The 15,054-nt window shown below is 39.8% G+C and overlaps 1 protein-coding gene across 1 annotated transcript in view; it reads right to left on the bottom strand.

Moving 5' to 3' along the window:
- The window catches only part of eif4g2b (eukaryotic translation initiation factor 4, gamma 2b), a gene marked incomplete at its 5' end in the record, with an annotated part of 28,770 nt that extends 22,875 nt beyond the window's left edge, over positions 1-5,895 (bottom strand). The window contains 2 exons of the mRNA XM_061722735.1: positions 1,476-1,584; positions 5,880-5,895. Of these exons, the coding sequence (XP_061578719.1) occupies positions 1,476-1,584; positions 5,880-5,895 (125 nt within the window). The remainder of the gene's footprint in view (positions 1-1,475; positions 1,585-5,879) is intronic.
- Between the last annotated feature and the right edge of the window lie 9,159 nt (positions 5,896-15,054).

The following is a 15,054-nucleotide window of genomic DNA, read 5'->3' as shown; positions in this document are numbered from 1 at the left end:
TAGGGCTGCAGCTAACGACTATTTTAATAGCCGACTAGTCACCGACTATTGAAACGATTAGTCGACTAATCGGATAATTAGTATTTTTTTTATTTTTTTATTTAGTATGAGGTTGCTTTAATTATGTGGCAAATGACAATAAACACAAGAAAGATGGCTACTTCAATGAAAAATAGATATTTTATTCAACTTCTTCAGACTGCATGCATTTAATTTGCATTACCGACGTGCTCCCATGAAAAGCAAGGTCGGCTTTGCAAACCTTGCAAGTAATCTTTTTAGTCGCCGTATCGAGGCTAAAAGGCTCCCAAACTTTTGAAGTTTTGTTACAGCTGCTACAGGACGCCATAATTTTTGTTTACCCGCCACAGCTCGGCAGAGACGCTATTGTGCATGTGCGACTCTCGGCAGAGATTGTATTGAAGTGAGACGCCTCACTCCATTGGAAAAACAATAAATGGAATTCATTGCCAACAATTTCGATTATCGATTTTTGTTCGACAACGTCGACGAATCGTTGCAGCCCTACAAGTAACAGACTTGTGCAGACCTTAATGACAAGCTGATGATGTCCAGTCATCATAGTCAGGTCTTTATACAAGGAAACATCTAAAACATGTAGGACAGTGGCCCTGGAGGACCAGGTACGAGCTGATTGCCGCAGGGCGATAAGACAGTTATAGCAGGCGCTAACCAAGATGGGAATCCAAGGTTAACTTCAGCCCCTTTCAAATCGCAGGACGCCTTGTATTAATATCCCTAATTAACTGTGTCACCTGCCTTTTTTTTTACATTAACTGACATCAGGTCGGACGTCTAGCTGGCCCCATCGATAACTCGCCTCCTAGGGTGCACTTACGCACAGGAAAAGTTCTTCATCCAGGGGAAGTATCAGGGTCATATCTAAAACACCTTTTGACAGTTTTTTTTTGTCAATAACTAGGACTGGAGGCTCTCTTTGGTTCTGAAACCGCACAACCAAAGAATGAATAAATACACATTACCTGGACTGAACATGCCATTATGTAATTAGATTTGAATTAAACACTTTCCTTGGAACAAGCCTTAAAAATGCTGTTACGTAATCGCCGTCAAATGAATTGTGTTAAACTGTGTGTGCAAAAGCTTTGTAGAAGTGATTACATGCAGCCATTTAACAGAGTTTTTCAACTCTGGCCTCTGAATTGGACAAAATAAAGCTACAATCAATCATCAATCAAACCATCAAAGACATTTGTGAACTTGCCATCATTTGTAATATACAAATCAACTGGACTGAAATACTCCCGGTGCTCAGTGTTTACACCCAACCCCTTTTATTTGAGAGTCTAACAAAAACAAATGTCTGAGTGCCATTTTGGGCACATCCTGCTTCGCTGTAAAGGCCGGAAGTCCCGGCCCGTAATGCAGCCGGACCAACCCTGGAACAAATGAGTGACTTCCAATGTTTCCATAAAAGGCTTGGGGTTTGTTACCTGAAACGAGAAGCACCCCCTTCTGCAATCACACTCTCCACTTTGGCGGCTTGGCAATGAAGAATACTCAAAAGAAGAAGAAGAATAGAAGGGGATGGGGAAAAAGGTGCTGAGGAAAAGAGAGGAATGCAATTAGTACTTCTGTGTGTTTGTTTTTGTTTCTGTGTGTTTGTGTGTGTGTGTGTGTGTGTGTGTGTGTGTGTGTGTGTGTGTGTGTGTGTGTGTGTGTGTGTGTGGGCAGGGCATTCACATGTACAATTATAAGCTATCATGTAGGGATGTTAAAAATTAATCGATTTTGGATTAATTGTCGATAAGAAATTACTCGATTAAATTAATTAATCATAGCTGTTTTATCATTGGGCTATGTTCCGTGAATGTAATGCTGATTTAACAGATTGTTGAACTTCCTTAATAACAGAAAGCTACATCACAATAACATGCCACTACATACAAGTTCAAAACTGTGACATTTTCTTTTAAAATAGACATTTTATTTTGAAATAGAGGCATTGTCTTTTAAAGCAGACATTTTCTTCTGGATCTGGTTTGTTGTGCGTCCCAAGAACCAGAACCAGAACCAAGCAAGGTGAGGCAGCTTTCAGTTATTCTGCTCCTCACCGGTGGAACAAACTTCCTGTAGACCTGAGGTCTGCTCCAACTGTCAGCTCCTTTAAATCAGGACTAAAAACATTACTGTTTACTGAAGCGTACTCTTAAATTAAATACTTACCTGCTGTACTCTACTGCCCTTACTTTTTAACAACTTTGCTTTTTATTATTTGAACTCTTTTCTTATCATTTCATTTATTCTATTTCACTGTATTATTATTTATTATTCTATTTCCCTTTTTAATTGACTTGTTACTGTTTAATTGTGTCTTGCTGCTTTTAATGTTGATGTAAAGCACTTTGAATTACCTTGTGTTGAATTGTGCTATACAAATAAACTTGCTTTGGCCGGGTTTCCCAGATCAGTTAAGTAGTTCTTAACAGCGAAAGACTTCTTTCAAACCTTCTTAAGGAGCCTGTGAAAGAAAATCGCGTTTCCCAGAGTTGCTCTTAGCTTAAGTATCTCTTTCATTAAGAAGGAAATGAAAGATGCTGCTGACCCAGTCTTTAAAACCATCTTAGTGAACAAAGACTCACAGATCCAGCCGCGTCAGGCAAATCAATATCACACCAAGCAATGAGATATTAAAACAATGCACCCCGCACAAATTTTGATCTATTTTATACTTTAGATTTATATTGTTTAGCATTTATTGGTGACAGCAAAGGAAAAAAAAAAAGAAAAATAAGGAATAACAAGTGTGTTCCTGTATATGCTTTATGCTTTACGCACAAATAAAACGATCATCATGAATATCATTTATTTGATAATTTGGCTGCTATACAGCATATTCTCGCTGCAAATCAACCGCGTCGCCGCGCGAAGCAGAACTGTTTTTATGAACGCATTCGTGCGTCAGCACTTCAGTCCCCTGGACGTGTCGGACCGGGCTGTCAGACCGGGACACCTGCGCCGTGCCCGAGCCCGAGCACCTCTACGTGTGATGACAGGGAAGCAGCAGCTGAAAGAACGGGATCCTTTGATGAATCGTTCATTACAGTCTCAAATATAATCAATGGTGTCGGTTTATATTAAAGAATCTTTTTGCCCAGAAGAAAAAAGAGCGAAGACAACGACCCATAACTATTTTCTTCTCTTGAAAAAACCTGCACCGCGGGGTTTAGGATAAAAAGACGCTGCAGCGCGAGTCGGGATGCAGCGTCTCAGAAGAGGAGGAATACGTGCGAGGCGGGGCTGATCTCTGCAATCTGAAGCGCTCTATAATTGTAAAAAGAATTTCACTTATCACGGGTTCTTTTTGGAACATAACCCCTGCGAAAAACCAGGGATTGCTGTAATTCCACGTTGCGATTTGCGAAACTCGCCTTCTCTTGGCTCATGTTTTTGAACACACACAAACGCCCACCCCGTTTCCTCCCGGTTTCTGCGTGTGGGGAAAAAAAGCCTCACTGTAGCCAGAAATAACGGAGTAACGCACCGTTTGGATGAAAAAGGGTCATTGAATTATATTTATCATCTTAATTTTTTATTATAACGCACAGGCAGCAGTGAATTAGTGCGTTAGGCAGCAGTGCTGCGTGTGAAAATTCGCTGATAGTGATCGGTGATCGATTTGTCTGGCATCGATTCATTTGGTTTCAGAACCGGACAGCTGCTCCAAAGAGCTTCTGAAAGAGTGAAACTAAAGGACGGTGTTAAGAAGTCATCTGGGAAACACCCGTATCTTAGGGTTCTCTCTTAGTTCAAACCTTCTTTGAACCTCTCTTAAATCCTTAAGAGAGGTTGGATCTGGGAAACCCGGCCTTTATCAGTTAATCGATTGATACGATCATCAATGAATGAATTAATCGATCATTAGCATCCCTACCATCAATAAGCTAAACTTCAGTCTACACCTTTTCGGTCTTGGTTTGTTTATATATTTTGTTCTAATGTAATATTAGCATTAACTTCCTTTTTATTCGTTGTTTTCTTTTGTATTTGAATTCTTATTTTGGAAATGACCGAAATAAAACAAAAACAAACTGTCAGCTCCTTTAAATCAGGGCTAAAGACATTACTGTTTACTGAAGCGTACTCCTAAATTAAATACTTACCTGCTGTACTCTACTGCCCTTACTTTTTAACAACTTCTGCTTTTTATTATTTTACCTCTTCTTACCATTTTATTTCATTTATTTGTTATTTATTCTATTTTATTTAATTGTATTATTATTTCTTATTTCAATTTCCCTAAAGCACTTTGAATTAACCTTGTGTTGAATTGTGCTACACAAATAAACTTGCCTTGCCTCATCAGTTAATCGTGAATCGATTGATAAGGTCATCAATTAATGAATTAATCGATCATTATCGTCCCTACTATCATGTCATCAACTGAAAGTCACAAATACTTATATTTTACATGCATATATATCCAAAGCAGCTGAAATATGTTGGAAACACAGAAAACATTAAATTGCAAGGTCCTAAAAGACTATTTTCCAGATGGTTTTGGAGCAAAAATGACCCAAAAACACAGATATTTGCTGCAACAAAAGCAGAAGGTGCGTCAGCTAACCAGCTGATGTTAACCATCCTGGAGCTAAAAACACCCTCTTAACCTCAAATTTCACGTTAAAGGGTCTTATTATAATTATAACTGTATAAAAACAATCCCGTTACAGCCAATGGAGCACATTCCCGTTACCTCGTAACATTGCAAAAAAAACATAAAATAAAATAAGACTAAGCGATGCACTGAATTCGTATTTTTATTCACCAGTGAATGCATATTACTTAGCCCCGATGAATAAAAATGTTTCAAGCCGAATATGAGTTAGAGAAGGTTGTCGTCCTGCAGCGGAGCTAACATGCTAACCGTTAGCACCATAGACATAAAAACGTAGACGCCCCATCGAGCCTGAGCCGTACGTCAACGTCGCCGCCATATTGGATGTGGCAAGACTGCGCTGTAAACTAATACAAGTAAAAGGGACTTATTTTCATAAAGCGCCTTTCTACAAAGAAATTTACGTTTTACGTCTCATTTATTCATTCACACACGCACTAATATACTTGGGAAACAGTTAGGCACCAAATATAATATATTTAATTTTCTCAGATGGCAAAAATAAGAACTTTATTGATCCCACATAGGAGTAATTCATGTTATATCAGCTATAGAGAACAAGGTAGTGCCGAAAAAAAAATATATACCCCCCCTCACAAAAATAAGAAAAATAGAGAAACATATTTTCTCATCAACAAAACAAATTAAAAAATGTTCAAATAACAAAATAACATATTTGAACCATTTTTCCGACAATAAAATAACTGAAAAAATCTGAAAAATGGTTCAAATGTTATTTTGTTACTTAAATTTTAAATGTTTATGTAAAATATGTTTCTCTATTTTTCTTATTTTTGTGAGGGGGGATATATATTGTTTTTCGGCACTACCTTGTTCTCTATAGCTGATAAAACATGAATTACTCCTATGTGGGATCAATAAAGTTCTTATTTTTGCCATCTGAGAAAATTAAATATATTATATTTGGTGCCTAACTGTTTCCCAAGTATATTAGTGCGTGTGTGAATTAATAAACGAGACGTAAAACGTAAATTTCTTTGTAGAAAGGCGCTTTATGAAAATAAGTCAATTTACTTGTATTAGTTTACAGCGCAGTCTTGCCACATCCAATATGGCGGCGTCGTTGACGTATCGCAGCAGCGGGCAAGAACACTCGATGCAGCATCTACGTTTATATGTCTATGGTTTTAGCACAGCTCCGCCAGCAGCCGCCATTTTGGATGGACCGGCGCCGTTCTCCTTCCTTCACAAACCTTACCTTTACCGAGGCGACTTCAGCTCCGGCCGGTTTTTTTAACTACCCAAGGGAGAAAAACAACGAATGCGAAGCAAAAAAAAGGCGAGTGCCGCGACGGTTACGCAGAAATACGGCCGCATGAGACACGTCAGAGCCGCTGTCAAGCCTGCAGCCTTGGATCCGCTGTAACGAGCTGCGGACGAGCGTTGCGGCGGAGGAAAAAAAAACCGCCCTTCTGATTGGCTGCTTATTCCGTTGCTATGCCAATCCTGACCAATCACCGTGAAGACGTGTTTCAAAAGGCGGTTCCGTTTGCACGTAGTGTCCAATCAGAGGCGTATTCTCAAGAAGAGGCCCCGCCTTCTTTAGTTGATTGACACGCAGTTTAACGTATGGAGTAGTAGAAGATTACAGCTCAAATTTAAGGCGCATATTTCAATTGAATCTACTATTACAATGTAAAAACACAACATAAATCTACAATATCTTGAATTATTTGAACTTTTAGTTAACACCCAGTGTAAAGGAGGTGATTTCCCCCAAGCTGTTGCTCTGATGAACTCTCATCACTCATAGTCTCAGAGTAATCGATCACTGTGCAATAATAATAATAATAATAATAATAATAATAATTATTATTATTATTATTATTATTATTAATATAATAATAATAAAATAATAATAATAAAAATAATAATAATAATAATAATAATAATAATAATTATTATTATTATTATTATTATTATTATTATTATTATTATTATTATTATTATTATAACCACAATCATATGCTGCAACAATGCACCTTTATATAACCATGTCTACCTCATACTGCTCTACCTTTCACTTTTAAATTGCATTTATGTTAATAAGAGCCATTTGTCTATTACATCATTTGTAATATTTAAATTTGGGTTCAGTGAGCGGGAAAAAAAACTAAAAGAAATTCCCTGTGTGGCATGTTCATACTTGGCCAATAAGGCTTATTCTATTCTATTCTATTCTATTTTCAGTGTATTCACTGACTTACTTCTTTGTAGTGAGCAAATATCTGACCAACAACAAACCGGATTGCAATAACCAGTAAAATGCAATAACTTTGTGCAATATTTTATTTTATTTATTGCATCTTTTTATATGGGTGTTGGTTTTTGGGATGTTTTATTTCTCCTTTCTTGGTTCTTGAATAAGACAGTGAGTGAGTGAGATGGAGATGTCAATTTCCCCCGAGGGAACCTCCCAAAGGAATTAATAAACTCGTCTGAATCTGAATCTGAAGCTGAATATAAAACTGAATTGCTCATCACCTGCTAAGAGTGAAGCTGATATGATTGACATATTATTAACATCCACTTTATACCTATACAGGGTTGGGAGGATCTGCCGGAGGCCATCCCAGCTCTTTTGGGGGTACACCCTAGACAGGTTACCCCATCACAGGGCCACATAAGGTCAAACAACCACACATAGACACATATATAAGCAATTTACAATTATTAACCTAACCTGCATGGGTTTGGACAGTGGGAGGAAGCCTGTGTACCTGGTGGGAATTGAGCCAGGAACCTTTTTTGCTGTGATTTTAACAATTTAAACCTTCATCATAAGACCTCAGAAATGTGCTGCTTCTGTCAGCAGTCACATCATCAATAAACACAAGTGATCCAGTGGCACCCATGCATGCCCAGACCATAATGCTGCCTCCACCATGTTCGACACATGATGTGTTGTTCTTTGCATCATGTGCTGTTCCTGTATTTCACACAGTGCGTCCGAAATACCATACTAAACAGTATACTCAAAACGTATACTTAAGTTCGGCACACTTTTGAGTAAATATCAGTAGTATGCATTAATTCGGACGTACTACTCAGAGCCACACGGCACTTCCTGCCGTTGGGAGGGGGAGTTGTTACCATGGTAACAACTCCTGTCACAGCAGCGGTAGCAGCACCGCTCTTTCCCGTTTATCCTGGCTGAAACAAGATGACATTATATAATATTATTATATAAGAATATTATAATATTAATATTATATAATAATATTATTATACTTAATATTATACTTATGACATATACGTATCTGCGCAGCACTTAGCAAACAAACAACGCTGCATTGCATTGTGGGAAGTTTCTGCTTAGCTAGTGTCCATCAATCCACACTAATACATTTCTCCGGAATGAGTATGGATAGAGCATACTATTGTGTACGTACTAATGTTTCGGACACACTAAAAAATCTCACATACTGTTTTTGCTACTCATTAGGGTGGAAGTATGGAATTTCAGACGCAGCTACAGGCCTTCCTCTTCGTTTACCTTGTTTAATCTGTACAAATAATCTGATTTCACAACATGGATGGTTGTTTTTTTTTTCTTTTAAATATTTTCTGTTAGCGTCTGATCTTGCTTTCCTGTTCTTGAATGTTCTCAGTGGTTTACACCTTCTTGTAAATCCTCTGTAATTACGTCCACAAAGGTTTTGACAACGATACTCCAATCGATGTTGTGAAGAACTTTCTCTTCACCAAGAAAAGGATTCTGTTATCATCCACTTTTGATGTCATCGAGTTCACCAGTGTTTTCTTTCTTTTATAAGAATATACCAAGCTGTTGATTAGGCCTCTCCCCAAGGTTTGGGTTTTCTTAGGTTGTTTTTTTGTTTCCCAGCCTAATGATGTCATCCTTCACTTGCACTGAGATCTCCCTGGACTTCATATTTGTAGTAAGAAATATAAACTAACTGCACGCCTGATATTAACTCCAGACCTTTTATTTGCTTCATTTGTCCTGCAGTAACGAGGGAATGTATTACATTTCCACAGTTAATGGTCCAAGTACTTTAGGGCCCCTGGAAATGGAGGCACTTTGCTTAAAATCTCTCTAACTTCTTAATAGTAAATACAACAGATACAACTTAAATTAAAGTCTACATTTCATTTTCACATTAACAATTATTACAAGTATTATCAAATTGTGTGCTATTGGCAGCGTTACAGTAGATCCTTTCATACTGACTGCATCTCTTAGGATTTTTTCTTGTGTTGTTTCCATGAAAACACTAATTTCTTGAGAGATTTGTCCACGTTCCTGTGGCGCTTGAGGGATTTTGGCTAGTACTCCTGGTGTTTGTCAGCATCTGTTACGAGGAGACCATAACAACGGAAGAGATGTTTACACGGCCACCAAATTCCCCGACTGAGGCCACAAACCCCAGATGAGTTGAAGGAACTTGGGCGTAGCACCAGACACGACGAGGAAAACTGGATAGTTTATTCTTTCAGTCATCAGAGGAAACGTAAGATCACCGGCAAATAAATTGGACGAGGCACCTGGAACGTTGACAAGGACACAGTGGACACATTGGAGACTTTATACTATTTCATCCAGAAAGATACTCCAGAAATCATCTTGACTTAAATGACTCTAGATTTCAGACAATTTGAAAAGACAGACTGCAAGCAGAGCAGCAGAAACAGAGGAGTGTGGAGGGATTTCAGTGCTGATGAACATCAAATGATTTCATCCTGGACATGTTACAATCAAGGATTGTCTCTGTACCCCTGAAGTTGAACTGAAACCTGTGAGTTTCCATATAAATTATCTACCAAGAGTGTTCAGCTGCATTATTTTGGTAGTATAATGCACTCAAAGCGAACCATAATCTGATCTCACCTCCACATACAAGCCCATTTGACAGAGCCAACCTGTGACCCAGACCAATGTTTAGCGGATTTACAGTATATTTAAGTAGCTTGTGTCCTGTATGGCTGTGGAGGAATTAGCAGTCAGCAGTCATCTATCGCAATCTGAACAAGTTGCTGATGCTAATTTACAAACCCATCTCCAATCTTCTGTTCATCAGGAAGGTTATTTAAAAAGCTGTTTCAACAGTTAAATACCTTCTTAAAGGAGCTGTAAGAGCAATAATAAAACGAATCATAAAATGACCCCGATATGTCAACAGACATTTAAAAATCATGTTCATTTCAAATACTTATGTCACTGACAACAGCACTCAAGCCAGGATATTCCAGTTTAAAAAGAGGAGTTGCAGCCCTCAACTGATGTTTATGTTGTCATTTTTTGTTTTGGCCTGAAGCTCCACCCTCCACCTATCTCTCAATCACCAAGTCAGTATTGTTTCTGAAGCTCCACCCTCCACCTATCTCCCAATCACCAAGTCAGTATTGTTTCTGAAGCTCCACCCTCCACCTATCTCCCAATCACCAAGTCAGTATTGTTTCTGAAGCTCCACCCTCCACCTATCTCCCAATCACCAAGTCAGTATTGTTTCTGAAGCTCCACCCTCCACCTATCTCCCAATCACCAAGTCAGTATTGTTTCTGAAGCTCCACCCTCCACCTATCTCCCAATCACCAAGTCAGTATTGTTTCGGCATCCGGGTTGCCAGCTCGGCTCTAATCATCGCAGCCATGGCAGCCTACGTTCCTGCTGCATTCTGCAGCCTACCTGGCCCCCCTCTGGTCGGGGGGAGGAGGGGGAGGGTACACGCCGCTCAACAATATTTTGAAAGTGACTGCAGTACCAGTTTTGGCCATTTCTTACAGACGGCTCCTCTAACCAACCGCTTTGACATCTTCCAGTCGGGTTTCTTGTTCACCACAGCATTGAGACTGCCCTTGTCAAGGTGTTTAATCACATCTACATAAATACAGACTATTGAAGAACAGTGCTGATATTATTGGAGCTCAGACACCGTTGACCATGGTATACTACCAGAGCAACTGGAGAATTTGGGCTGGACTTTCTGGTGCAGTACTTGACCGGCTTATGGCACTTTTCCACTCGTACCTACTCAGCCCGACTCGACTCGCCCTCGTTTATTTTCAATACCCAGATCAGAAGTAGGAGGTTGGAGCGAAGATGCTGTGACGTATTTGATTGTGTATCTAAACGAAGAAGACAACAACACTAAAGATGTAAAACCTGGAGGAGATGATATATGTGCTGCTGGATTTGTGGTTTGTGTTTGATATTAACTTAAAAAATGAGATTGAAGAAGCTTCAAGCGGCGACGATTTTTTTTTTTTGTTTGTCTCGGCGCTGCTGAAAAGTCAGCTGGAGCCGCAAGCAGCTATGAAGTGACAGAGCTCCTGGTAGATCTTGTCGTTCCTTATCGCCCGTCTAGATCCCTTTTTAATTCTCTCCTCAGCACCAGGTTTATGAACATCTGCACCTCAGAGTTGGATCACCAAACAGTACTGCTGCCGTAGCTGGTCCAATAAAATGAACAAGAAGCCGCGAGTTGCTCTTTCGCTGATGTCACATCCTGACTCAGACGTCTGACTCCAACCCCCCGACCAATCGGTGGTCTGTAGTGTGATGATGTCAGATACAGCCCGACTCAGCCGTTTAGAACCTCGGCAGAATAGATATAGAAAAAGTATCTACTTGGCACGCCTCCACCCGCCTCAACCTCTGGTGGAGAAGCGCAAAACCGAGGCGAGACGGGCTGACTAAGTACTAGTGTAAAAGCGACATTACTTAAAGGACGGGGATTACTTTGTGTCAATAGGTAACTTTACATCAACAAAAATTACATCTGGAGTTCACCAAGGTTCTATCCTAGAGCCCCTCCTATTTAACATCTACATGCTTCCGCTAGCTCAGATAATAAAATAGATGGAACAAATCAGTGAGTGGATCTGCCATAATTATCTTCACCAGCAAAAACAAAACTAAAGTAGTTGTTTTTGGACGAAAAGAGGAGCGTTTAAGAGTCAGCACACAGTTTCAGGTTTTACAGCTACAAACCACTGATGAGGCCAGAAATCTGGGTGAGGAAGCTGAACCTTCAGAGACACATTAAAACAATTACAAAGTTGGCCTTCTATCACCTGAAGAACATCCTCAGGATCAGAGGACTGATGTTTCAGCAGGGCCTTGAAATCATCCATGCTTTTATCTTCACTGGACTTGATTACTGCAACACAGTCTTCACAGTTCTGCCTAAAAACTCAACCAGCCAGCTGATCCAGAACGCGGCTGCTCGGGTTCTCACCGGAACTAAGAAAGTGGATCACATCACTCCAGTTCTGAGGTCTTTACACCGGCTCCCTGTACCTCAGAGAATAGACTCTAAAATACTTCTGCAAAATACATCAGAGACTTGCTGTTGCCATAGCAACCATCCAGACCTCTCAGGTCTTCAGGTTCAGGTTTGTTTGTTTGTTTGTTTGTTTGTTTTATTTAGAATCAGAATCAGAATCAGAATACTTTATTGTCAGTGTACCTGGGTACAGTGAGATTTGAAGCAGCATCACCTCTCCAGTGCAAGACAAGACAAATAACAGTAGTGCAAACAATAAGAAATATAAGAAATATAAATAATATAAAAAATATAAAAAAGGTTAAGGTGCATTTGAATCGTTTCTTTTACAAATGACAGTATATACATATGTAGGAATATTGCACAGAGTCCGGGAGAAGTATTGCACAGTTAAAAAAGACAGTAACGAGGATAATTTACATGTTGTTCAGGGTGATTATGGCTTTGGGGAAAAAACTGTTTTTGAGTCTGTTAGTTTTTGACCTGATGACTCTGTAGCGTCTTCCTGAAGGCAGCAGGTCAAACAGGTCAGAGCCGGGGTGGGAGCTGTCTTTGATGATGTTAGTGGCTCTGCTGAGGCAGCGGGAGGTGTAGATGTCCGTCAGGGGGGGGAGAGGGCAGCCGATGATCCTCTGCGCTGCTTTCACCACCCTCTGCAGCCTTTCCCTGTCCGCAGCAGTGCAGCTGCCGTACCAGACTGTAATGCAGTACGTCAGCAGGCTCTGGATGGACTAGAGGTAGAAGGTCAGCAGCAGGTTGGAGTCCAGCTTGTATCTCCTGAGGACTCTCAGGAAGTGCAGCCGCTGCTGAGCCTTTTTTGTGATGGCGGTGATGTTCTCAGACCAGGAGATGCTGTCGAGGAGATGAGGAGGCCAAGAAACGGAAGGAGTGGATCCCCATTAGCATTAGCAACAGCATTAGCTATTCTTCCTGCGGTCTCAACACTCAATACATAACAGACATACATTATACATGACAAACAAAACAATAATAGACACAACTCCCTTAGGCCACGTTTACACGTAGCCGGGTATTTACAAAAACGGATATTCCGTACGGCGCGCATCGCCGCGTACCTTACGTCGTAGGCTCTGCGTCGATTTAACGGGGGACCATAATTCAGGCTTTACTTCCAAGACGGAACGAGAGTCTGAGAGAATTTAAAACAGGTAAAATAAAAGAAAATATTGACGGTGGCCAAACAAATTGTAAACACAGGTCGCACTCATGACGCTGCTTGTGACGTTTCTGTCGCATAATGTGACGTAAATCTCTGTTTTCCTCCGTTTTCTCTGTTTAGACGCAAACATGAAAACAGAGTTTTTGAAAATCTCCACTTTGGCCGGAGTTTTCAGAAATGATCGTTTTTGGGGGCTTTGACCTCCGTTTTCGTGTAAACGAACGGCCAAAACGCATGAAAACGCCTCCGTTTTTGCCCCGTGTAAACGGGGCCTCAGTCACAACCAACACAGAGGAGAACTAAATCACCATCATTCTCAGACATAAATACATAGAAATGAAATCAAATAAAACACCTTCATAAACAATACCTGCCTGAAATGACCTTATCTTAGAATTCTTGACCACTTTTCACCTTTATTGTAATAGGGTTTACACTACCTGTAATTCTATTTAACCTTCATTCTGTTCTTTCTAAATGTCAAATCATAATTCATTACATTTTTAAATATATTGTTTCAACTGAATCTTAATCCAATCTTTGCTACCTGCATGAGAAATATGAACTGGTTTAGAGTTCCAGCCAACCATGGCTCTGTAGAAAAAAGTTCTCTGTATCAAACCTGTTTCTACCCTCGGTAGTATGAACCTCCTTTCTGATGTGATTCTTGTACTGTACCCATTGTGAGCAAAATGATCATATAATCTCTAATTTGGAGATCGTGTCACCAGTAGACTCCTGAGAAAATGTAACAAAGTATAACTAGACCTTTGTCTTATAGATAACCAGTTACCAGGTCTGCTCCGTGTCCCCAGAACCAGAACCAAACATGGAGAAGCAGCATTCAGCTTCTACGCTCCACAGATCTGGAACAAACCTCCAGTTCCTTTAAATCAAAGTTAAAAACTCATTTGTTTACAGCTGCCTTTGATGAATTATTTAAATCATCTGAATTTAGATTTAATTGCAACTCTAGTTTAAGTATAACTGTTCTTTATTCTGCCGCTGCACTGTAACTCATCTTTTCATGTTTTTATTAGTAAAGCACCTTGAATTGCCTCGTTGCTGAGATGTACTATACAGATAAACCTCTTCTTCTTTACATTGCTTTAGTTCATGGAGATATAATGGGATTCACTCATACGTGGGTCTCTAAAGATCCTGGTAAAACTTTTTAGCTCAGCTTTAGACTGAACTCTGAGTAGGTCACTCCAAATATTACATTTTTTTAATTTTTCTGACGTAGATTTGCTGCTGTGCTTCATATCATCATTCTCTTACAACACTTAGTTTAGAAGGAGTTTTAGCTTTTGGACAGATTTCTTCACGTTTATCTCTATGATACTCTGGTATAGAGGGAATGTGCAAGATGTCACAGATGCGACTTCACAGCGGGTTACGCCCACTGAGTGGCAGAAAGACTGAGTGGCAGCGTAAACTTTCAGTTTGAACAACTGGAAAACATCTAAAATGGGAAAGAGCTGTTGTGCGATCGACTGTACTCATAGATTTAGCAAGAAATCAGAGTTATCGTTTTACAGACTGCTGAAAAATAAGCTTAAGAGAGACAAATGGATCACTGCAATTCACAGAAACAACTGGATTCCAGGCACCGAAACGTGGATTTGCGGTTCCCATTTTGTATCAGGTTGGATTTTTGGGTAGCTAACGTTAAACTGTCAAATCATAAAGTTCAGTGTCCTCATCAATTTAATTTAGCAAATCCTGCCAAATCCTGCAAATCCTGCCTTAAAGTAGGACTAAGTGTCAAGACTTTTGTATGCCTTCAAGCTTTGCTTCGTGTATTTCCCCAGCGTAGAAATTAAGTACATATAAATATCAGAAAACTCGATTCATGGCCAAATATTAATGTCCATGGACCACTGGTTCTTCAGGTAACTGTACGGGTCACTGTCAAGTCCAACTGCCTTTAATTTAAGCCC

This window comes from Cololabis saira, chromosome 5, assembly GCF_033807715.1.
Source record: "Cololabis saira isolate AMF1-May2022 chromosome 5, fColSai1.1, whole genome shotgun sequence".
NCBI lineage: Eukaryota > Metazoa > Chordata > Actinopteri > Beloniformes > Belonidae > Cololabis > Cololabis saira.
Note: the sequence above shows the minus strand (reverse complement) of the source record. Positions and strands in the feature narration are given on the sequence as shown.